This window comes from Lissotriton vulgaris, chromosome 2_1 (assembly GCF_964263255.1).
Source record: "Lissotriton vulgaris chromosome 2_1, aLisVul1.2, whole genome shotgun sequence".
NCBI lineage: Eukaryota > Metazoa > Chordata > Amphibia > Caudata > Salamandridae > Lissotriton > Lissotriton vulgaris.
The window spans coordinates 1,539,577,962-1,539,604,511 of NC_141687.1; the positions used below are offsets into that span (position 1 = coordinate 1,539,577,962).

General features: G+C 43.6%; 1 protein-coding gene across 1 annotated transcript in view; it reads left to right on the top strand.

The window, feature by feature from the left end:
• The window catches only part of CHEK1 (checkpoint kinase 1), a 167,672-nt gene that overhangs the window by 11,566 nt on the left and 129,556 nt on the right, over positions 1-26,550 (top strand). Inside the window, exons 2-3 of the mRNA XM_086957409.1 lie at positions 8,495-8,593; positions 8,949-9,172. Of these exons, the coding sequence (XP_086813535.1) occupies positions 8,529-8,593; positions 8,949-9,172 (289 nt within the window). The 5' untranslated portion in view covers positions 8,495-8,528. The remainder of the gene's footprint in view (positions 1-8,494; positions 8,594-8,948; positions 9,173-26,550) is intronic.

Genomic DNA, 26,550 nt, shown 5'->3' on the forward strand with positions numbered 1-26,550 from the left:
GAGGATGAGGGCGACTGTGTCTCCATTGTCCAGTAGAGTTCGAATGTCGTTTGTTGCTGCGATGAGGGCGGTCTCAGTGCTGTGTTTGGCTCGGAAGCCAGATTGTGAGGGGTCGAGTGATTTGTTGGCTTCGAGGAAGGCGGCGAGCTGGTTGTTGACAGCTTTCTCGATGACTTTGGCCGGGAATGGAAGAAGCGAGATGGGTCGGTAGTTTTTGAGTTCGGTGGGGTCTGCTGTTGGTTTTTTCAGAAGGGCGGTGAGTTCAGCGTGTTTCCAGTCTTCTGGGAAGGTAGCGGAGTTGAAGGAACAGTTGATGACGTCTCGGAGGTGCGGAGCTATGACGGAGTCTGCTTTGTTGAAGATGTGGTGAGGGCATGGGTCTGTGGGGGATCCAGAGTGGATGGAATTCATCAGGCGGATGGTGTCCTCAGTGGAGATTGGGTTCCAGGCGTTAAGGGTGTTAACGAGGGGAAGATGGTCGGCTGATGGTAGGGTGGGTTGGCTTCCGGGTTGGTTGTCAAAGCTGTTGTGGATGTCAGCAATCTTCTTGTGGAAAAAAGAGGCTAGGGAATCGCAGAGGGTTTGAGAGGGGGTGATGTCGTTGGAGTTGGCCGAGGGGTTGGAAAATTCCTTGACGATGTTGAAAAGTTCCTTGCTGTTGTGGGCGTTGTTGTCAAGTCGATCCTTGAATGCTGTTTTCTTGGCTTTTCGGATCAGTTGGTGGTGAGTACGGATGGCGCTTTTGAAGGCGTCTTTGGTGTTGGTGGATGGGTCTTTTTTCCATGCCTTTTCAAGGGAGCGGCACAGTTTCTTGGAATTCTTGAGGTCATCGTTGAACCATGAGGCCTTCTTGATGCCAGGTTTGTGTTGACGTTTTTTCAGTGGTGCTAAGGTGTCGGCGGTGTTGGATAGCCAGAGGGTGAGGTTGGAGGCGGCTTCGTTGGCGTTAGAAGAGAGGGCTGGGGAGGTTTGAAGGAGTGATGTGGAGATCTGGTCGGTGGTGATCTTTGATTTCTCTACTAATTTTTTTGATTTCTCTACTCATTTTTTTCTACTAATTGATTTCTCTACTAATTTTCTCAGGAACCACTGGAGGGAATTAAACTATTTTACCAAAAGCGTGATCTGCATACCAGACACTACCATTTTGACAAGTTTGGTGTAATTCCCTTCAGCGGTTCAAGCTGTAGCTGAGTCTAAAGGTCCTATGGAAATTAACACGGGGAAAACACGTTTTGGGACCCCCCTTTTTTCTCAGCCCCCACTTGACGAATCCCCCCCAAATTTTCAGGGAAGGAGCGGAGCAGAGCGAGCCATCTTCTTTGAGAAATTTGCGAAGATTCATCAACCAGGGCCAAAGTTATTCCCAATAGAATGTTGGGGATTTCCTATGGGAACCCGTCCTAACTATATATACCTACTGGCTACCGCCAGTAGGTAATTAATATATATATATAATTTTAGATTCTCTGCTCTTTTAGTTAACCTGTGCCTGGAAAAAGACAGAGATTGACCTCAACTTGCAGGTGCAAAACTGTATATTAGAGACAGTCTGCCATGACGCGTTTTGGCCTGGATAGGCCTTGATCACGACACCACTGCATTGTGGCACCAAAGTATTTAAAGTGGCAAGTGCTATACCAATACCATAAACACTGATAACAGACTGCTCATACAGTTGAACACGTAGTATCTTGATTAAAACACACTTGATATTATTGCTTGGTTTAAAAATCCCAGTAAAATATCTCCATGTTATAGAACCTGTGTTAACAAATTAATTATAGACATAATCGTAAAATCATTTTTATAAGAGCATCACAAATAACAGTGCAATTAAAATACAATACAAACATCAATGCATGTTCAGCAACTGACGTGATATTCCTTATAATAGATCTTATTGCTTATACTTGGTAATTTGTCATAGTGTCGATGGCTGATATTTGCCAACAATAATTATTTAATTACTCCAAATCATGTCTACCTTGTCATATCTGAAAGCCGTCTGTAGAAGTGCAGAAGTGCATAAAGTACTGAAGAATAAAGTGCTATGTATAGATAATTATTTCCTCTTTATGTTTTTGGCGTTCAAAGGTGCAAATAAAATAGCACCAGGTAGGTAGCATCAATGCAAGGTAACTGATGGAATCAATGTCCTGAATGACTGTACAATTCCCTCAAGCTGTTGATTATGGATCGCTGTATCAATGTTGATCAAGTAGCCAAGAATTTTATAAAAAGAAAATAAATGTTTCATATGTTTTAAATTCTTATTAAATGTCAATATATCAGCTAATTGACTGTATCCTAGCTTGTTGTACCCTGGCCTTTGCCTAGATCCTCTTACTAGATATTACTAGATATTAGGTTGAACTGAGTCAGTTAATTGGTTAAGCTTGTACATCACACCCATCCCTAATGATACTACAGACAGGTGAAAAGGTCCTCACTGGCATTAATGCCCCCAGATGTATTTGTATCTCGTTCCAAAATATACTCGGTCTCTAATTTTCTTAGTAAAGACTCCCTGTTGTTCCCCCTCTAAAATTTTGAACCAAGTCCAGTAGATAGTATCTGAACTGTTCCAAATTGTTATGGTGCCCTTCTTTAAAAGGGGTGCAGCTGGGTAGGTAGGGTTGGAATTGGTGATTGCCCGGATGTGTTAGAGTATCTGCGTGTCTACCTGTAGCTTGTCACTGCCAATATAACGCAGCCCACGGGAACGCTCCAACACATACACAACATGATCTGTCTTGCATGTAAGGAATTTCTTAATTATAGTAGGTTTGTCACTGAATGGGGTTAGATATCATTTGCAGGCTCGACAGGTGGGACATTTGAAGACGCCTTTTCTAAATGATAACCAGGTATCTCCCTCCATTGGTTCTTGACTACTTTTAACAAAAGCAGTACTCAGTGAGGTAGCTTTTCTGTATGTAATGGAGGGGGATTTGGCAGAATTTGACCTATAATTGCGTTGTCCAATACTAACTGTGAGTTTCGCCTGATGGTTTTCCTCAGTTGTCTTTCCGGTTTGTTAAAAGTGATACTTAACCAAGTTTGCTGTTCCTTGTCTTTCTTCAAAAAGAACAATTGATGGACAGAATGCAAAACAATTTCATACATTCACCCCAGTACAAAGTTCTGGCCTAAATCCATCGTTTTTTTGCTCACCATGCCATTCCAGTTTGGACCCTGCCATATGCAAATCAGCCTTGACCCTGCGCCCAATGGGAACAGTCCAGCCCGAACTGCCAGACCAGGTCCTCCCTGGACAGGAAACAAGCATCGTAGGACCGTTTTCGGGTTTTCCGCTGTCATCAGCTAGGACAACTTGACTCCAGTGGTATGGAGAGCACGGGGCCCACAAATCGTCTTTCTTCTGCATGGGTTTAGAGGTTGTATCACAGCTGTTCCTACCAAATAGGAGCTCAGATCTATTGAGAAGTTGTAATTTAGAAATTGCTGAATTGATTGTTTTATCGGAATAACCTCTTGCCAAAAATCAGAGTTTGCGGTCTCGTTGAGCCCTTACCAGGCCTGTGTTACTACATATTCTCTTCAACCTAAGCATTTCCCCATTGGAGATGCTCTGAATCAAATGCTTATGCTGGAAACTGGTAGCATGCAGCACAAAATTACCGGCTGTTTCCTTATGATGTAACGCAGTTTCTATCTGTTGTCAATAACACAGACCTGTATATCAAGAAAATTGACTGTTTGTCTGCTCACTGTCGCTGTAAAATTAAGATTGATGTCATTAAGAATGATCGCTGAAACAAAAACTTCGTACCCCTCCAAATGACAAAGAAGTTGTCAATGAATCTTAGCCAACTCATTACATGCTCATTCAAGATCGCCCCAAAGTTTGCCATGAGGACCAGCTCCTCCCACCTATCTATATATATATATATATATATATATATATAATATATATATATATATATATATATATATATATATGTCTGCTCCAACAATCCCTCCCCGCAATCCTCGGGAAACAGGAGGCAGCACTCCAAAGATAGGTTACACAAAGTTCTTTTAATCTCTCACAAAGCGCTTTCGGCACTCGGCCTTCGTCAGTAATGAGACGCTGGCAACAAACATCAGCTTACATTTAAACACCCGCGTTGCACGGGTAGTAAACATAAAGATAGGACTACCATCACAAATCAAATTGAAAAAGTGGCGGTCGCCATCTTAGAGTGGTTGTAGTCGCAATGTGTTAATCGCTTATGCTACCAATAATACACAAGTGTATATCCAATTATTGAAAAAGCACACTAAGGCCATTATCAACACACAATGCGACTGTATAACTTTGGTCATAGATATATATATATATATATATATATATATATACACACATTTTTTCACTTTGGCTCCCCTCTGTGAGCCACAAGCACAACAAGGCAGCAGCAACACAACCCCAATAATAATAATGGAGAAGAATCTGCCTCTTACTTCCTTTTCTCGTGGAATGAACTGTAGATTAAAACAGCTTTTTCAGTGACCACAAGCAGACATAATGGGCGCATAGAAATCTCCAGCAGAAAATTCAAGCTCCACTCCACTCTCCGTCAAGTCCTCTCAGTGACCGCGCTGCTGGGACCAAGGACCACACAGTGGGGCCATGGACCACACACAGGGGCCAAACCAGGTCCATAGCCAAAACCAACACTTGCGCCACTTCGCCCTGCTCTCCTATACGGACTGCTTACCAGCGCCGAGACTGGAGGCCGAAGTGACGCACTCGCTGCCTCACTCCTTGCTTGCTGAAAGCGTGTGATGTCACACATGCCGTAATCTCGTGATCGTAATAAGTGGTCAAGGACAGTAAATTTGAAATGCTTTTAGAAATAGAAAAGAATGATCTGGGAAGAATATTGGTAAAAGTTAACTCCAGGATAAGGTCTCCTAAGCAAATTGCTACTTAATAGAAGAAATTCATTGCACCCGAAAGAACCAATTGTTTATCATTTTTCATTATTGCCCAGCTCCTCAGGGATACTGGGTCACCCCATTGTAACTTAACTTCAAGTTGGAGCATATCAAATGTTGTCGTGGTTGTGATGAGTTTCTCCTCTGCCTTCTTGTTTAGTTTGAGGCCATCTCTACTTGTTCTTTTAAGGCCCCAAAGCACATTATTGTGCTAAGGATGTATTTCTTATTACATCTCTGCTATGTCACATTTTTCTTCAGTGCTTGGTTGAATGTCTGCTCGCTCGTCAAATTTCTATTATGCTTTTCAGTGTCAGCTTTGGCTGGCTTAAGATGTATAGGCGTAGCTGTGGTGACAAAATCCACTGTTGATATGTGTGCTTATTTCCATCTGATTTGTTTTAGTCATCAAGAGCAGGATGATTCGAGGTGTCTCATTCTTGCTTGAATGCATCTGTTATATGGGACATTGTGTGGCATTTATGGGATTACATTGTTTATAATCTAGGGTTGTTTGTGGTTGGAAGCAGTCTGTTCGGTCATTTACATGGAAATCGTAGTCTGTTTTTTTGCCCGAGTTTAGTCTGCTTCTGTCCATAGATGGTGAAACAAAAGATGTTTCAATTTTTTGGTGTAGGGTTCTTACTCCAGTCTCTAAATAGTTTTTGACACCATGCCAGCCACATTGCCTGGCGAAGTCCAGTAGATACGTGTTAAACTCCTCAATTCAACATTGTGTTTATTTGCTCTGAACTGGTTTTTTTTCTTTTGCTGTATTTTTATTAGCCTATTCGAGTTTGATGTCTTATCGTATTTGACAGCTGCTTTGTGTTTCTCTTTAATGTTGTTCCATCATTTGTTTGTCTTCCTTCTCCTTGTTTGCATTTGGTAATTCTGTTTTTTACATTGTTTGTGAAGGCAGGGCTCAATGGATGTCAATAAGAAGTGTGTAGTATGGGTCGGATTGTTTCACTTTCATCACAGCATGTGACCCCTCTTCACTTGCATACTCTTTATCCAAAACTTGCACAGTGCCTTGGCTGTTCTCCTTATGTGCCTTGCCTGGAAAGCGTTTGACCTGTTCAGAGTGAATCATTCTGGTTATTTACTGTTTGGTGGACACCACGTATCTAGTGGTTGCAGTAAGGATTACATGAAAATGCTGCTGGGATGATGTGTGTAATCTCCACCGTATGTATGTTTGCACTTATTAGTATATCTTTTTTTAACTTCTAGTTTTGTTTGTTTGATGCACAAATGGGGTTGGCTCCTCTGACACCACTGTATGAATCCCCCGAGTTGGAATGGGGCTTCATTGCGTGATTCAGTTTCCTGATTCTTCAATGTACACTCCTCTGCTTTGTTGTATCACATACACAGAATGAGGTATTTCTTCTGCATGTTATATGGAGGGCGGAGGGGTGGTGCCTAAACAAATTTTTTCTAACTAAGCTGTGCTGATGACCCTGATCTGTAGGCAGGTGAGAAACTACTGTAAAACATAACAAGGAGAGTCTGGGAGTGCGGCTAACATCCAGCATACATACTCCCTAGACGCATATGTAATCGCAAGGGTATGCAGTTCCTGTATAGTCATAGGAAAAGAGCAAAGCTGTTATCGGAAGAGACTGGGCGAGCAGATCGTGGTGGGGGGGGGTCTGATCGTTCCGAAGCAATAGTCCTCAGCAATAGTCCTCCCGCGTGTGTCATGCTTCATCATAGGGCAGCTCCTCGATGGACGGCGCTGCAAGGCCAACAGGTCCCTAGAGGGGACTCTTTGCCAGAGGTCTTTTGAAAATAAGACGCCGTGATGAAGTGTATGTGGAGTTACAGTGTGTGTACATTGGTGAACGTGGTTTAAAAATGACCAAGAGAAATCCTTTGGGAGTTTAATAAGCAGGGGTTCTTGTCATAAATAAAAGCAAGTAGTGGCTGTGTTGGAGGCAATGATCTTGTACAGCTCACAAAGTGGTAAAAGCTTTTACCATGAGGAGCTGCCTGATGATAAAGCATGACACCCATTTGGATCTGTGAGCACATTGCTTACACCCCCGGTCTATAAGAAGGAGAGATAGCTTAGGGGTGGGGTTCTTTAGAAGAGTTGAGAGGGCAGTACAAGGATTTGTTGAGAAAGGAAGGTCCAGATCTTTGGACCTATGTATGGCAGTGCCGGGATACCCTCTCTCTCATGGGAAACAGGGAAGGAAAACTGTAGCTCTGGTTTCCTAGAGTTGCCCAGACTACTGTGTGGTGGTCTCAATAGGTTGGGGACTAGTAGTCCCTATAGGAAAGGCAGCATTTTGGTGGGATTAATCACTCCAAGTGATTTTCACCCTGCCACAAAGAGAAGAGAGATCTCTTCTCTTTGTGGCAAGGTGAATATCACTTGGCATCATGCAAGAAGAGATATGCCTTCTTTAGTCATTCTTCTCCTGAAGATCTAGGACACTTGTTTTCTGTTAATGCTGTTCCTTTCATTAGTTATTCGCGTTAGATGAAATCAATCAAATTTTTAATTAAACACGTATCATCCATTGACGTTGTGCATGCACTGCTAGAAAAATGGTGGACGTTGATAAGGCATCATTACTTGCCTTATCATTGCCCTCTCAGGTCACTGTGTTCAAATGCATATAGATGTTTGTTTGAAAAAAAATGCTTTACAGTCTCTTTATGTTTCAGAGAGAAAAACTCAAATCAAAGGAATATAGGCACAGAACTTGCTCCACTCTAAATCCATGGCTCTTTCAGTTTTTAGTCGGCCTGGGGTGTGTTCGATTTCCAATAGGGGCAGATAACTACTGCTCATGACCATCATCTTCTTTCGAGTGATATGTTGTTTGTTAAATCTGTTCTAATGACCTAATCACTATATATATTGTAGCATAAATGTGATCATTGTGTTGGTATCGCCATAATATGGTAATGTATCACTTTATTTCGCAATTAACATATAGTTATGTTTTTTTACCATTTGAGGATGGTGCCCTAGTGTACGGAAAAATTCTTGTTGTAAATAGCAGAACCACACTGGCTTTACAGTATCCTGATCTGGTATCAGGAGCGCACTTCCAGGGCGAACAATGTCAGTGTCACTTTAATTTTGTACTTGAGACCACTAACACATATATGGCACCGAAATGGTGTGTTGGTACTTAAAATACTATAGGCCTCTGAATCTCTAGGGGAAGGTTACTCTGCTATCATGTTAACCCCCTCAATCATCTTTTGAAACGCTGAGCATAAGTTTTTATTTTCTTTTTTTTTTTTAGAATACACTGGGGAAAGGGTATCTGTAAGGAAGAAGCATGTTCAGATTGTAAACGCTTGGGGAAATTACTGAAATACCTTTGTGACCCAACACATCATGTGCCACGATATTCAAATTTACTGTAACAGAACGAAAAATTATACCATATTTTCTAAACCTCGTCACAGTCATGAAATTAGTATGTGAGACACGTCTGCCATATGGTCTTCTGAAAACAAAGTGCCACTATTTCAGATAAGGGTGAATTTCATTAAAATCATTATTTTTTTTATCTTTAAGATTAGTTGGATTCCATCGGTTGCACATATGAAAAATGGCGGTACCATTTGTGGAAGATTGGGATCTGGTGCAGACTTTGGGAGAAGGAGCTTATGGAGAGTACGTAGCACATTCTTGTAATTCTCAGTGTATGAATATCACCTGCTCCATGGCCATGCATTTCAAATCATCATTGAGGATAACTTGTTTGGGCAGCAATGCCGATGTTCTGTATCCTGAGACTGCCAAAGTGTGTGTGTGTGTTTTTGAGACTTTTCACTTTATCACTACTTTCATTTGCTTGTGGCTATTGAAAAAGACTCCAGGTTCTGTTTGCACTTTTAAACTGTGCGCCATGGTTGTCTGTTGCATTAGTCTGTACAATTTCCTAGATGCTCGGAGCATGCAGTAGAATTTCTAACATGTAAAACGCACCTTGAAGTCAATTGACAGTGGCCTTTTTCCCCTCTGACAGAGTGCAACTGGCTGTGAACAAACGCACTGAAGAAGCTGTGGCAGTAAAAATTGTTGACATGAAGCGTGCAGCAGACTGTCCAGAAAACATCAAAAAAGAGATCTGCATCAATAAAATGCTAAATCACACTAACATAGTCAAGTTTTATGGGCACCGGCGCGAAGGTAACATCCAATATCTTTTTCTGGAGTACTGCAGCGGTGGAGAGCTGTTTGATCGAATTGGTAAGAGAGTTGAAGATGTTATCGCAAAATGTTTAAGGTTCTTTTCATATCCTTCAATAATAGTCATGGTTTCAGAATGACCTATTTAAATATTATTCAAAGCTGTTAAGGTGCAGGTCTCGGACCTTTCGTTTGTATGCTAGTTCCTCGAGGTGAGGAGTTACCTGATTCCTTACGAGGGGCCGAGATTGTTACCATTTATAAGAAGGGTGATGCATGCGCACCCTCGAATTACAGGCCAATCAGCCTAATCAACAATGCCCAGAAGATTTTCGCTAAAGAAATCCGTGACAAATTGCTCCGTTAGATAGACACAAATAATGTCATGTCAGATCTCCAAGCTGGGTTTCGCTCTAAGATGAGTACTACAGATCAAATTTCCAGATTCACCATGCTACACTGGAAATATACCCTACTACATCAGGCAGAATCTTTACATGGCGTTTGTTGATCTTAGGGCTGCCTTTGATCTCATTCCCCGTACAAATCTGTGGTATGTCTTAAATATGATGGATGTCCCAGGGAACTTAATCCATCTCCTGTCCCAGCGGTATAGTAACAACTTTGCCCAGGTACAGTGTGGGCATGCGGGAGAGTTAACTAAACTCATCCCTATACAGCGGGGTGTACGACAGGGGTGTGTCCTTTCTCCCACGCTCTTTACCCTGTATATAAAGGAAGCGGCTGATAGCTTGAAGAATTGCAGAAATGACTCCCTTTCACAAAATGGTAATAAAGTACTGATTCTTTTATTTGCAGATGACTCCCTCCACATTTCTAAGACTCCAATGGGTCTCCAGCTCCTTGGTGATAAATTTACAGATTTTTGTGTGTCAAGGGGCTTGGAGCTCAATGCTAATAAAACCAAATATATAGTATTTGGAAAGGGAGCAGTCAAAAATTCAATCATACGGGCTGGGGGAGAAGCAATCGAGAGGGTGAGGATCTTCGATTATCTAGGAGTTAAGGTAATAGAGAGCCTGAAGCGGAATGATCAGCTAAGGAAAAGTCCACTACTACTTGAGCACAGAGCAAATGCTATTAATAGGCTGCATAGGCAAACAAGCTCCCGTGCTCATTTTTACAGGCAGTTGGCACAATTGTGGCAGACTACTATTTGTGCCTTCAAGTGCCTAGGTCAAATTTGTAACTACCGTTTTATTCTGACAATATTCGTTTTATATATAGAGTTTAAAGCTAATTTTTGTGTTTTTATGTACTCGTTGCTTAATTTGCACATAGCTGGAATTGAGTTGTGACATGTCTTAAAATGGTTTTTGGATGTATTCCCACAAAGTTTTGCACAGGTGCACTTTTATGGTAAGTGGCTACCGAATAAAGTATATTACTACTACTACTACTACAGCAATGTCCTTGTTCCAGAGTGCCTAGTATACCCTACACAGAGGAGAATTTGGGCACTAAGATTTTATTTAACTTCAGGTCTCTGAGCCCATAAGTGTGCATGTTGCCAGTTGGTGGCTATCCTTTTTATGTGATACTGAAAATATTTTCGTAGTTAATGGCTTACATTTCCCGCAGCTATCATAGTGGGCTCCATGCCCAGAAAGTGTTTTTTCTGGCTGGAATATCACCTTCAAATGGTCTAAAGAGGTTTTTGCCAAAATGCCTGCCTATGCTTAGGACATCTTACACAACTAATAAGGCAGTCCTTTGATAAGAGTTTTGTTTGGACTCCGTTGTCTACAAGCTAAAATGTAAAAAAAACACATCGACCAGGCTAATTGCAAAGGCCGTGGTAGAGTTAACTAAAAGAAAAAAAAGTCAAATGTTTGCTAGCCGACTGTGTTTCATTGACGTGTAGTGATGGAGGATTTAGATTGGCTTGACCTGCATCTCCCTGCTGTTCAGTGGTCCATGGTGGTTTACTCTTCAGGCAAGTACATTTATTGGGCCTGAAACATCATCCACCTGTCTGACTGGTGCGATTCGGCCCTGCAGACGGTTGTAGCAGTTCCATTCGGAATGCACAGGTGCCTATATTCAGGCATATACCGTTCGCGGTACATCAATCTACAATCCCCTAACTATCCTCTGCTGGAAATCTCTTATTATCCGGACCTTCATATTACCGCGGTGGCTCCGCAGCAGATTCTGCCCACATTATTGGGGTGCCGGAGCTCGTAATTACTACGGTCATATTTCGACTTTTCTGCTGCCGTCAGAGGTCAACGTATGGTGGCTCCTCCTTTTGCCAGCCTAGGCTTTTTGACCCAGGCAATATATTGGTTGTCCTGATTATGATCCTTGATTTAGACAGGATCGAAACGCCGTCGACAGTAAATGTAGTCTAAACATTAGTTCACTATTATGTGCCAGATTGTGTTTTTTCTACATGCGTGAGGCTAAATTGATTCCATTCTATGTCTAGCTGCTCACAATTTGAAAACTGGCTGAGAAACTCCTTTGTACATTGTATATTGTTTGTCTAGCCTTGTCGGATACAGGACTGTGTCCCACTGTATATGTGTGGTTGTTATACATTTTCATTACCTTATTGATTAAATTTGAGGTTCGGCTGAACTTCTTCTTTTCTATTATAGCGCAGATTGTGGCCTATGATTATTTAACATTTCACCTCCCCCTTTGTAAGGACCGTTGTTGCTTACTAATACTGATACCCTTGGTCCTTGCTTACCGAGTGGGTTCCCTTCTTTCCTTAATAATCTGAAACATCATCCAGGCACGTTTCAGTTACTGCCACTAAGTTCAAGTTCCTGCTGGCATTAAGGTAGCACAACACGTAACGGTGCACTGCCTACTAAATGTTTCCACTAATAACGTATTGCTGGTATCTGAAGAGGCTATCTTCCTGATGGTGTCACTCTACACATCACCTGAAATTATTGAGTAAGCTGAAGATCATTAAGGTAGCAAGATAGAACGGAAATGGATCTTAAAACCGACTGTTCATTCTATGATATTAGATTTGGACAAAATGATGAATTTCTCTCCCACTCTTTCGAGCTGCCTGGGACTCGCTCCCCTGTGGCACCGTTGAAGATACTGTGGACTTAACCTGCACTTGGGCTTGCAGGAGTATTTAAGGGCAATACATTCTTTGGCCTGATTCCCTCCTGGAAAGCATTTGTAGATTTCTCCATATGTTATTTCCATTAATGATGGCACAAATATGGTGCTAACTGTTGGAAGCCTGACATTAAAACTGGATTTTGTGTTGGCGATAGCCTTGCACAGTGCATCCGCGAACTCCAGTTTTGCTCTTTCTATCCATGGACACTTTCAGAGATCCTTTGGTGCCTTCTACCCACCAGTACAGCATATTTCAGTAGTCAAATGTCTATCTGAATCAGAGATTTTGCTCCTGGTGTTGTTACCTAATCTTCATATCGCTGGTCTTCAAGACTGTCTGCACCATCTGAATGTAAAGGAATGTAGGAGTTTAAGCTTGACCTCATAAAGAAATTCAGCTTCACTTTATGGGTGGGCTCCATATGGGTGCAGAATTAGAACTATGCTCTGGAAAGCACAAGCCCGCTGGCCTCAGTTAGGTTTTGTCAGTTGTTTCAGAGCGCAAACAAATGCACTAATTTCTCAGGAGTTGGTTACAAAAGAGAGAACAGAGATTCAGAGGATCAGAACTGTTACCGGCAGGTAAATCACAATTTCCCTTCATTGCTTGCCTTTTTGGATTAAGGAAAAGGTGACCTTTGCAAGTGCCGTTTGTATAATGGCAAGAACATGGAGTACTTCCTCGCCCTAATGGGATGTGAACTACACATTAGTATGAAGCCTTTTTTTGGGGATCCGAGGTAAGTCAAAGATTACTTGGTACTAACTTTAACCATTAGAAACTCAGAAGCAATAACTTGAAACTTCATGAAGCTCTTTACTTTGTAAAAGAACACAACTTTCTTAAAGATATGTAAGCTATTCTATGCTCCAGATCTACACAGAAAACCAGAAGTGCCTAGCAGCATCTGAGCTTGAGCTACAATTGCAAAAATGTTTCTCGCTCCTAGACACTAGGAGCCAGATGTGCAAAGCAGTTTTTTGTCACAAGCACTCCGATTCGGAGTTTGCGACCTAAATGGGTTTAGGCGTGTGCTATATGTCCCTTCCAAATAGAAATTCCTAGCCATGAAAGGGTTAGAACTGAAATAGCGTCTGTTTAGGTGGTAGCCTATTCATGAAAGGGAAGGAGTCCCTTCAGGACCCCTTTCCCTTTGCGAATGTTAAAAAAAAAGTTGGGTAGTGGCAGCAGGAGCGGCTCCACAGCTAAAGCAGAGGAGCGTTGCCCCACTGCTTTCAAGCCGTGCAGAAGCAAAAACATAAAATTATAAATAACTTTCAGTTATGATCATTTTATGTTTGGCTGCTTTGAGAGCCGATTGGTGGGATTGGCTGCTCTGCGAGCAGGCAGTGGAGGAGTCGTTTGCCCACTCCTAAAAGTGCGCAGTGACTGTTTGGTCGGCCCTCTCGAGCCGCCCAGACCAGTCATGCGCACTTTCCCACTTCTCCATGCAGGCTGTATTACAGACCGCATGGAGAACAGAGCCACCCCTACCGCCCCTGGCTGAGCGCTGTCACTGCGCTCAGACCACTCACAAAGCTGCCTGCTTCCTGTTCTTGAAATTGGAAGCAGGAGAGCAGGAGCAATAAAAAAAATTAAAACAGTAACGATCCTCCCACAACCCCCCTCCCGCGAGTCATGCCAGCCGCTGCTGAGTGGACCACGCAAACTCTCAAACAACCAAAAACAAAGTAAGCTTTTCTTTTGAGAGGCAGCCCTGTTTCCTATAAGGAAAACTGTTTGCATTTAAAAACAAACATTGGCATAGCCAATAGGTCTCGTTTTTGGGACCTTATAAGTATTTAGCTATGCAGCACAATATCCTTGGTGCAATAACATCAACTGTTGCATGTCTAAAAACGGATAGGGTCCCAAAGGTGAGACCTATTGGCTATGCCAATGCTTGTTTTTAGAGGCCTGGCATGCAGTTTTAAATGTAGGCTGGTAAGAAAGGTGCCAACCTGAGGGGCAAGGTCTAGAGAGAAATAAGATAGGAAGAGAGGTGAGTTATGAGATAGCACAAATAGAAAGGTGAAGCACAGAATGACAGGTCAGGTAAACAAAGTAGCGAGGCAGAGAGGCAGGTAGAGCCGGTGGGATGAAAAATAGAAAGATATGAGAAGTAGAGCGAAAAGAGGTTCAGATGAGATAGAGAGATGAGGCTAATACAGAGGAAGGGCGAGGGAGAAGTAGAGAATGGTGAAATAGGGAGAGAGGGACAGAAGTAAGACAGATGTATTAAACGATCGAGACATTGGAAGCATAGAGAGTGAACGGAATTAGTGAAGGCGATAGAAAGAGAGATGAAAGCAAAGGGAGTCATAGATGAAGTGGAAGAGGTAGAGAGAGCATTGTAGAGAGAAATAAATAAAATAATGGGAAAGGTGAGGGAAAGAGGACATCAATAAAAAGAGAGACACAGAATGCCAATAGGTGAGGTAAATTTAGAGGCTAGATAGTGTATGAGAGGTGGTGAAGAGAGAGATGAGGCAGTGAGTTGTGAGGCAGAGAGAGAAATTAAGATAATAAGTGTTCAAAATAGCACAAAACTGTTTGAGTAAACATGAAATGATGCATAGAATGAGGCCTGGGGACATGCCCTTTGTTTATCTCATTTCCCACTGTGCCGTCTGATGTTCTCACGTGTGCTGAGTAAGCAGCGCCGTAACTTTTGCCTCCCTTCCCCTGTCGTCTTTTTCTGCCTCACACAGGGAACGTCCCAATATTCAATGTCGGCTTATACCTATAAAAAAGGAGTTTTAAGAGTGACATTTTTATCCAACGCAAATTTTCTTGTTGCAAGTTGTTGCTTTTTAAATGTTCTAGTACTTAATGCTGTTTTTATGTAGCTGCTTAGTAATAGAATGCATTAAAACTGAATATGAATTTTGCTTGCTAGAAAGGCAGTCGCCTCACAAGCAAATAGCGTTTTTTTCTTCTTTTTTTTCCGAAAGGGAAAATCAGTTTGATTAATAAAAACAGTGCTCAATGTCCTGTTCTGTTTTTTAACGAGCACTTTAAGTGGTGCTGCAACTACACATATTGGATGTGGGTTATATAAAAAAAAAGGCTAGTGCCATAACACTGTGAGCTTAAATTCTAGCAAAGTGTGTCATGGGACTGCGTAGTCTTAATTCGCAAAAAAAAAACTATCACAGGCTGTGAAAATACGTTCCTCATTAAGTTACAAAGTGAGCACATCTCGAAGTAAACACGGGCGGAACATCGAATTAATGTTAATGTTTATGTTATGTTTATGTTAAAATATTTGTATAGCGCAACGTACACCGGATTGGTTTCTTGGCGCTTCTGGGACGGGGCTCTGTGGAATGGAGGCTCAGGAAGAGGAGTAGGCTTGCTGGAATAGCCACGTTTTAAGCAACTTTCTGAAATGGAGATGCGAGGCAGTAGAACGGATAGGAAGAGGGAGGGAATTCCATATTTGAGGGGAAAGCGTAGAGAAGCGAGTGCCGCCATGTTTTAGGCGCTTAAATCTGGGAGTGATAAGTAGGTGTTGTCCAGCGGAGCGAAGGGTACGAGAGGGGGTGTATTTTTTGATCCGATTTGAGAGGAACCTAGGGCCTGTGTCAGAGAGGGCTCTGTGAGTAATACAGCAGATCTTAAAAATGCTACGCTGTTCCACGGGGAGCCAATGTAGTTTTTTCAACAACGGCTTAGTATGGTGGCGGGCTGGGAGATGGAAGATCAGTCTGGCCGCCTGATTCTGTATCAATTGCAGTCTATGTGTCTGGTAGGCTGGAATGCCAGCATACAATGCGTTGGCATAATCCAGACGAGAGACAATGAGTGCAAGGACGACCAGAGTGAGGGCTTCAGTGGACAAGAATCTTTTTATTTTTTTTATTTTCCGTAGCATAAGAAAGCAAGCTGATACCACAGAACTAATCTGTGGGGTCATTGAGAGATCGCTGCTGATTTTTACGCCTAGGCTTTTTGCGGAGGGAGCTGGGGTGGGCGGGGGGCCCAGGGCTGAAGGCCAGAAGCTGGAATTCCAGGGGTTAGAGGGCGTAAGTGTCAAGACCAACTCTGTCTTGTCAGGGTTAAGCTTCAATTGGTTGGTGTTCATCCAAGAGCTGATGTAAATCATAGTCGACTGCAGATTGATTTCAGAGAGTCTTGTGGGTTGAATGTTAAATAAGAGTTGCAGGTCATCTGCGTAATTATAGACCTGGACTCCCATTTCCCTCAAGGATGATATTAGCGGTTGCATGTATAGGTTGAATAAAAGGGGGGATAAAGAGGAGCCCTGTGGGACTCCGCAGGAGAGCCGCCCTTTTTTTGAGCAGAAATTGCCCAGTCTGACAGATTGGAATCTGTTTGTCAAGAAGGATTGTATCCACCTCAGGGCCTGTCCTCCGACCCCGGCACTGTGGACACGGTCGATCAGGATGTTATGATCGACCGTGTCAAACGCAGCTGAAAGATCAAGGAGGATCAGGGCCTGGGGGGAGTTAAGGTCCGCCCCCTTGCGTAGCTCATCCATGACCGTTACAAGGACTGCCTCAGTCGAGTGGGCAGGCCTAAAGCCTGCTTGGTGAGGGTCGAGATAGTGAGTCTCCTCCTTAAGGATGAGAATAGGCTTCTTGGGTAAGTGGTTCTACACCACATCACACAGCAAGAGAGATTTTATGCACATTCCCAAAAAAATAGTTAAAATATCACAAGCCCCCAAAAATTATATACATCACCTCTCGGGACTGCTGTGTAAAGAAAACCCTCCTTTCGGACTTTTAAAGTGTGTACTAAATTTATCTCGATGAATATTTCCTGAAAAATCTGCCATGGCTCCACTTCTTGGCACTCTGAATTTAGCATGTATGCCAACACATCTGATGCAAGCCGAAAACTCATAATTTATGCGTGTTTCTGTTGTGGTGTGCACGCAGGCGGTGCCGCTTAGTTCTATTGTGGTGTGCACGCAGGCAGTGATGCCTTCTTCTATAGTGGTGTGCACGCAGGCAGCGATGCATGGTTCGATTGTGGTGTGGGGAAGCCCACTTTGCTAGCTCTTTAACAACTGTCTACAATAGTGACCCGAAAATGAAACGAGCATTGTTGTAATACACTGTCAAAAAATTCTAGTTCTGTCCAATAGATGGCTACATTACTACACATGAAGTGCACTGGACAGACAATATCACAATTTAAGTAATCAATAAAAGGTGTCTCATAGGTTCGCCCAAAAATATTTTTTAGATGAATGTAGCCACTATAATGTATTATGTGTAAAAGCAGAGGGACCAAATTCGGAGAAAAATAATGCAAAGCTAATGACACCCATACCACAGTGCTGAAGGCTCAGACATAGGATCATGCAATATACCGATTTGTGCTCTCACTTCCAGGCAAATAGATGAGTGCAACACACCAGAAATACAGATCTTGAAAAGGTAGACCGAACATGAAAGAATATTACGGAAATTACAAAATAGGCAACAACATATCATATTTTGGCATGTGTGTATCTTAAATTATCTGGACTCGATGGCTTCATAGCCTTTCCATACCGGGTTGAGGAATCTGGTGGCAGAGTGACGCGATCTGTGGTGGGGAAGGGGGAGGGAATTGAAGTGCGGAGAGAGACACGCAAGGCTTAATGAGCCTTGACAGGAATGGCTGCGCATGTGCACGAGCACGTGCACGCACGCTTGAGGCCAGGAAAAGCCACTGGTAGCACTTTGTAAACCATCCAGTGAGCCAGTCCAATGTGGAACGCCTCGCACAACTTAACAAGCACGATAGCAACGGAACGCCATGGCGCGCAATCAAAAGAATACCACAGGTAAGCAACAGTAAGAATATCATTTACACACTAGTAACACATCCATGTGACAATAAATACACAGACATGCTAAATAGCATAAAAGCACAAATACAACAAATGTCCAGCTAAAGAACGATGGTTCAATCATGAATCCAAAACATTTAAGGATTGGTTAAATCAGTTAAGAAAAAAAGAACTGCTCAATAAATATACTTCCATGACTAGCATTACCTACAAAAAGCTGATGCCTGAAAGAAAAAGAGCTTACAGAAATATGCCGAGGTGCTGTCACTGCTATGTTGGCGAGACGCACAGCAATAAGCAGATCTCCTGGCTTCATAGGTGTAAAGTTCGGGGAGCGGAAAGTGGTTGCGCACAAGCACCCCACCAGGAGCAGGCGTCTTCACATTGGCTAAGCCCTGCACTGAAGGCTGACTCCAGAGGGACAAAGATGGAACCCGCTCTCAGTGACCTCACATATGTGGATGACGTATGCCGTGGCGCGCACATTCGCACTCGACACCAAACGCCTCAAAGATAAAAGGTGGCTGAAAATGAAGGAGCGATGTGGATGCATAAATAATGAAAGGCACTTTTTTTTTTTATTCTGCCGGTCTCGTGAGAACTCAGAGATAACGATACTATACATCGTTATTGGAACAGTTTGGTGGCATAAGGCACCTTACGAGCTATTAAGTAAAACAATTAGCAGTGTACATCATTGGAACTGAAGAATCACAGTAAAAACAACTGCATAAACCTGCATTCCCGGAAAACATTACACAAACTGTTAAAGTAGCATTCTGTGAGAGGAGAGGGGTGTGGTGCCCTCTGTTCTGCCGCCTCCTGCAAGTGGTTGGTGCAGTGGCAATGCCTAGATTGTTAGTGTGCTTGTGACTGTGCAGAAAGATTGGTGATTGTGTGCTGTGGTTTAGTTTGCAGAACGTATGGGGATTGCGTGCTATGGTTTAGTTTGCAGAACGTAAGGGGATTGCGTGCTATGGTTTAGTTGCTCCTTTGGTGTCTGTCAGTGCCAGGCTGAGCAGAAGGAAGATTACTTCCGGAGAAGTTTTATATTGTCTATACTGTACCACAAGTAACTGAATTAAAACATGCAGCATACATTAAAGCTGATGACGTACTTAGCTGTGCGAAAAGTGAGCATGGTCAGTAATATAGCAAGCTTCATTTTGACCATGTTCACTCCTGCGTTGAGCCAGATGTTTGGCGGAATCTCGGAGCACCAGGAGTACCTTGGTTGCAACCCTACCCACAGCTCAGACAAGCGCGGTCTGGCCGCAAAAGTTTCAAGCATTGGCGCTGCGAAACGCGTTCGGTGGAGGAGCGAGTAAGACTAAGAGGCAGAGCGAGGCACGCGCAGAAGAGCCAGAGGAATGTCATATGCCGGCTCTGCTCGTAAGCGCGCGTCCACGCACATGCAGGCAAGCTGTAGGCCAGCCATGGTAGCATTTTTTGAAACCCTTACTAAAAGTCACGCCAGACCAGTGCATGCGCTGGGTCAGGCGAGACCTAAAAACTACACAGTTCTGGGTTTTCAGCAAGATGCCTGAATGCAAGATGGGATCACCAAACTTAATCATGACACATATAAGTAAGGCACTGTGCGGATCTTGGGTTAATTTACATAACAAGAAGTGCAGATTCTCTCAGTGTAATATGCTTGCAGTTTTGGATCTGGTAGAGGGAATTTTGCAAGTATTCCAACCTTTCCCAAAATGTCAAAATACTTCATTAGAGTGCGCTTTAAACTCTTTCAGACTATTTACCAGCTAAACAAATAAACACTTGAGGAATGTCTTACAGCACTTGGATGTGCTGGCTTAATTGTACCACGAAATTTCATCTCCCACGCTGATGACACTCAACTAATCCTCTCCCTCACCAAAGACCCAAACACAGCCAAAACCAACCTACATAGAGGAATGAAAGAAGTAGCCGAATGGATGAAGCTCAGCCGTCTCAAACTGAACTCAGACAAAACAGAAGTCCTCATCTTAGGTAATTCTCCCTCCGCCTGGGACGACTCTTGGTGGCCAGCTGCCCTAGAAAAAGCACCCATCCCAACTGACCACGCACGGAACCTGGGCGTCATCCTGGACTCCTCACTTTCGATGACCAGACAAGTCAACGCAGTTTCTTCATCTTGCTTCAACATCCTCCGCATGCTCAAAAAAACATTTCGTTGGATCCCCACCGAAACCAGAAAGACGGTCACTCACGCACTGATTACAAGCCGCCTGGACTAACGAAACACCCATACGCCGGTACCACCGCGAAACTTCAGAAAAAACTCCAACGCATCCAAAACGCTTCAGCCAGACTCATACTAGACATACCGCGTAAAGATCACATCTCCGGTCACCTAAAAGACCTCCACTGACTCCCTATCAATAAGAGGATAACGTTCCGCCTCCTCACCCACGCACACAAAGCACTTTACGAACTTGGACCAGAATGCCTCAACACGCATCTATCCTTCTACTCCCCATCCCGCCAGCTACGTTCTTCCAACCAAGCCCTCGCTGATATTCCTCGCATCAACAAATCCACCATGGGGGGGAAGATCCTTCTCCTACCTAGCAGCCAAAACATGGAACTCCCTTCCCATTCACCTCCGCCTCACTCAAAACCACCTATCCTTCAGAAAACAGCTTAAAACTTGGATTTTCGACAAATAATCCCCCACCCTTCCCCAAGCGCCTTGAGACCCTCTGGGTATGTAGTGCGCTATATAAATTCTCTGACTTGACTTGACTTGCCGTAGAAAAAGTAACATTTTACCCTTACTGTGGGCAGCATGCGATTCCTCTGTTGAATTGACCCTTAACCTTGCCCAAACATCCACTTTTTGTGTCTTAAATTCTCACAAACCTCATTGGGAGTACTTGATGTTTTACCTATTCTACAAGCTCACTCTAATCCCTTTTGCTACCATTCTGACGCCTGCTCCTTTACTTTTTCCAGCACCTCCTCCTCTTTCCTCTCCACTGTGGTGGCACCTACCCCTTTCTTGTTCTACCCTCTAATTGATGATACACTCCTTTCGTGCTCCTGTCTGGTGGTTCCACTCTCCTTCAGCTTCCATCTTAATACTCTATATCCTTGAGCACCATAATTACAGGCAGACATTCCCCTGATTATCTTACACTCCCAACCTCTCTGCTTATTCCTGCGTCCTCATCAACTTCCTCTCCCTTCTGAATCTCTTTCATGCCCTCCCATCGATTTACTTCATGGAATCATTATAAACTGCTCTTTCTTGTGTTTTCCTTTGTCTTGTACGTTTTTGAGTCTATTCTAAAGAGTTTTTTAGTAATTTCTAACCAAATCAGAGTCGCTGCGTGTTAAGGCAAAAAGGAATGCTATACAAACTGAAAGCTGGTTTGACTCTCAATGCACAAAGGCTTATACCAAACTTAAACATGCTCTAAATGCTCAATTGAAGAACCAGGTCCACATTAGGGAAGCCAGAAGAAACTACAAGAAAACATTCAAACAAAGAAGAAAATGCTGAAAGAGGAAGCATGGAGCGCTTTACATGAGGTTTCGCTTAATCCTGATCCTACTGCTTTTTGGAAGGCGTTTAATGCACAGTTTTTGGCTGATCAGGACAAAGCAACCTTAGAAATAGCAATAACTGATTCAGACTGGATATCACACTTCTCAAAGTTGTATAATAATTCACTGACAGATGACCAGGGAAATGTGTTGAATGGGGTTGTTCTCGAGGTCTCTCCCACTTTCCAAACATTATCATTGAATTTTACTTTGAGCGAGGTAATGCTGCCATAAACGCAAGTTTGGGTGGTAAGGCCCCGGGGCCCGACGGTATACCAGTTGACCTTTTTAAGTGTAATATAGCACTGTGGGGACCACTACTAACACAAGTTTTTAATGCATGTTGTACAAAGGGTTTTTTGTCAACCTGGTACGATTCTATAATTGTCCCCATATTTAAAAAGGGAGAAAGGGTGAATCCAGCTAGTTATCGCCCAATTTCATTACTGGATTCTACAGTTAAGATTGTATGACAAGTGATCCTTGTAAGACAAGTGATCCTCTGCCCAGGCCTGGGCAGAGGAGCAAGCAATAATAAGTGACTTACAATACAGCTTTCGCAAGGGCCTGGGAACAATAGATCAGGGACTGAATCTACACATCTTATTAGATAAATATACCAAAGCAAAAAGGGAAAGGTGGTTTTTAACGTTTGTTGATTTAACGGCATTACTCGATTGCGTCGTTCATGAAAAGTTAAGGTTGATCTCAGAGGAGCTGGGAGTAGATATTTTACTAATCTCTTTTTTAAGGCAGCTTTGTTCAGGGGCAGGGGTGCGATTTGGGCTAGAAGGGGACTGTACCAAGAACTTCGAAGTGATGAGGGTTGTAAGGCAAGGCTGCGTCCATGCACCGTTTTTTTCACATTGTATATAAACGGCTTGGAAACTGTTTTGGTCAAGGAGTACAGGTATTTACCAACAGCAGCTACTCGCCCTATCCCTGCACTCTTCTACGCAGATGATGCCGCTGGGTCTCCAAAAGGTAGTCCATTCTGTACAAATTTTATGTCCAACTTGTGCCTTACATTTAACTATTCAAAAACATTTGTAATGAACTGTGGGAATGGATCCAAAAAAAAGAATACTATATTTATTAATACTAAGGCAATAGAGTGTACCAAAACTATTTAGGAATTGTATTTGATCAATCGGGAACTTGGAACCGGGCAGTTAAAGTCAGATGGCTTTTTATTTAGCAAATCATTAATGGCACTGTCAAATCTTAGTTGAAATTTAGGGAAATGCTAACCGGGGGAATTGCTACACATTTATAGGGCAAAGTGTGTTGTGATTGCTACCTACGAAGCTGGAATCTGGGAACTTGCCAATGTTAAGTCACTGCAGATGGCAGAAAACATGTTTCTCAGGTTCCTCCTGGCAGTGCTGGACAGCACATCAAATTTTGTCTACCTCACTGAGCTTGGAATGCCGTACTTTGAGGATGTGATTAAGACTCACCCCGTCCTCCTGTGGCACAGGGTATGGACCACGGAGGAATCTGCTTTTAACCATCACATACGGAAGGATACCCTTGGGCTCGATGGGGTTAAACATAAAAGATGGTTAGAGAATGTTAAAACTTTCTTATTTCAATTAGGTCATCAAGAATACTATTATGACCCCCAGACAATGTGTAATGTGTCTAGAAAGGACCTAAAAAGTAACTATGCGATTTCTGAATGAAATCCGACTTATGACTGAAATGAAAAAAACCATGGTCCAAGCCCACCATCTTACCCTCGTCTCTGCATCTATGCAACCATACATTCAGTTAATCGCTGGAGACTACGGCAGATTTTTGCTAACACGTTTTTTTCATTTAAATATTTTATATAGGTCTTTGAGTTTCCCCAAATTAAATGATTGGTCCAGAACACTATGTAAGTGCCCGTGTGACGACATTTCTGCACAGTCATCTATACATATATTGTTCTTTTGCAAATTTTACTCTATTCCCAGGAAACAATGGCTTGTCCCTGTGTTAAGAAAATTGGGTCTGAGACAATGTCGCACTGCATTTTTGGCACTACAATTTTTGGACGATGAATTTATTATTGCCTCTGTAATTGCTTTTTTAAACATTTTTTTTAAATCTCGTAAATCAATTGTGATATGATACCAACAACTTTTTGGTATTAAATCTTTTTATTGACAAATAAACGCTCACACAGGAGTAGCATATAGGCATTTGGGACCATACTTTCAAGACATCAAAAGCCCAAAAACATTGCCAATAAGATACACTGAGCCGTACAAACAAGTAGGATTGGCTCCAGGCGAAACACCTTGTGTGGGCAAGCATAGATGCAAAACAAAAGCAAACCATACAGAAACCACCCAACTTCCCGGTAAACCATATTCTTGAAGAAATATCTCAAACGGCATAACCCCGCCTTCGGCATACAGGTGAAACAGGGTTCTACACCTAGCTGGGTGCCACTTTGCGAAGGCCAGAGTATCTTGCCACGGCCCAAAGTTAGGGTTATTCATCAGGGGAGTGAGGGTTGATGGAAACGAGGTGAGCTCATGTTTAATGTAAGTGTGATCTCACACCTCCATCAATGCCCTGGTAATATGTGAGGCGTAAAGGTTAGGTGGTCGGTGCTGCTGGCAAAGGAAGGGAACCTCCTGGAGCTGGCGACCCGCAATCGCCTGGTCTTGAAAAAGCCAGTGCTTTTCGGACTCCCATCTGCTCCATTCCACAAGAGCCCGCAATTGGGCCGCCTGAAAATAAAGAAGCAGATCTGGTAGGCCAAGACCTCCCCTCTCAGGCGGAAAAGTCGCCAATCGAAGCTTCAGTCTCGGACGCTTGCCATTCCAGATAAACTGAGCCAGCTCCGACTGGGTCTTACGAATCCATCTGTCTGGCGGTCGTAAAGGATTGTGCGAAAGAGATAAGCTGAGGAAGAATAGTCATCTTGAGGGCCGCTACCCTCCCCAACCAGGATAGGGGAAAATGCCGCCATCTACCTAATTTTATGGAGAGCCCGTGCATAGTTGATGCGGACAGTATCCTGTAATGTGGAGGCCAACTGAATCCCCAAGTAGGGGATAGCATCAGACGCCCAGCGGAAGGGAAATTGCTCCTGTAGATGCGCTCGTGTGGGCCTCTCTAGCGAGAGATCTAGAGCCTCCGACTTGCCCATGTTCACCCTAAAACCCCCCGCTTGTGTGAAACCCTCTTAAGTGTCAAGACAAGCCGGCAGCGACTCCCTAGGAGAGGATAAAAAGAGGAGCACATCGTCCGCATATAGGCTGATTTTGTGAACAAATGCGCCAAACTTAATCCCTCTCACTCGTGGTCTAATCTTGATCGCTTGCGCCATCAGCTCCATGTAAAGGGCCAAGAGCAGGGGCGACAGGGGGCACCCTTGTAGAGTTCCCCGCTCAATGGGAAAATGTGGCGAAGTATAGCCATTTACTCGAACCGTCGCCAATGGGAATTTATAATCGTTCATAACCAAGGTGCGAAACTTTTCACCCAATCCCGCTTTCATTAGGACCTGCTCTAGGAAGGGCCAATGGACCCGATCAAACGCTTTTTCAGCATCAATCGTAAGTAGCATAAATTCGCCCGGCAGTCGCGTAGCTCGTTCTATCAGATGCAAAGCTCTCTTGGTGTTGTCAGTGGTTTGTCGTTCCGGGATAAACTCAGCCTGATCTGGATCAATCAACCCGGGCATGAGCGGTGCAAGCCGAGCCGCAAGGATGCCAGTGTCAATCTTGAGATCAACGTTAAGAAGGGATATAGGACGGTACGCCTCACATTGCGAATGACCTTTTCCCGGTTTGGGGATCACCGATATAGTGGCATCTAGGAGGTCCCTGAGAATAGCCCCGGCTCCGAGAAGGAGTTAAAGAGTGCGGTCAGCAGGGGGGCCACCTGAGGGCAAAATGTTTTATAAAAAATGTCCGAAAATCCATCAGGCCCTGGTGCTTTCGCTAGCTTAAGCCGGGATATGGCCGCTATAACCTCCTCTGGCCTGATGTTGCTGTCTAAGAGGTCTGCTTGATCTTTTGTCCAGGTCGGGAGGGGGACGCCAAAAAGGACTCTCTGGCAGCGGATTCAAGTGAGCACCCAGTATATAAGGAAGTGTAAAACTCGCTAAACGCAGCAGCTATATCAGCATACTCAGTGACCCGCCGACCATCCAAGGTAACAATCTCTTGTATCGTCAGTCTCTGTCGAGCTTCTCGAAGTTTATAGCCCAATAGGCGCCCGCACCGGTCCCCCCAGTATAATATATATGCTTCAAGCGTAAGGCCGCATATTCGGCTCTGTCTTGATCCAACGCAGCCAACTGCTGCCGCATAAACCGCAGTTGTCTCCATACCCTGGGGGCTCCCGTTCGCTGGTGCATATGTTCCAACTCCTTCGTTTTCTGCGTGAGCTCTTCCCTTTTTTGTGCCCTTTCTACATTTTCCGCAGCTGAGATCGCAATGAACTCTCCCCGTAACACTGCTTTGAGCGCTGTCCATTGTGTAGCTAATGTAGCGTCTGCGTTGCTATTGTGTGTCAGGAAGTCTGTGATAGCCCCCTTGATTTTTCCCACTACTTCCTTACTGTGTAAGAGCGTATCCCGCAATCTCCAGTTCTGCGTTATTCGCGTTACTAGTGGTAAAGAGAAAACCACAGTCAATAGCGCATGATCTGAGAGCGCTGCCACACCTATGTCAACCTCTTTTGTAAATGCCTGAAGGGATGTGGTAGCCAAGAAATAATCTAAACGGGCATAGGTCTTATGAGCATTAGAGTAATATGTGTATTCCCTGTCCCAGCATGAAAGCTGCGCCAAAAGTCTACCAAACCCATCTCTCCAAGCCTGACCAATCCCCCGGGAGAAAAAGCACCTGCCTGCGAAATACGCTGACAAGACCTGTCTAGCTGGTTAGCAAACACCAGGTTTAGATAGTATGTTCAGTACAGCAAAGCCCACCCTCCCGCCAACGGCCAAAG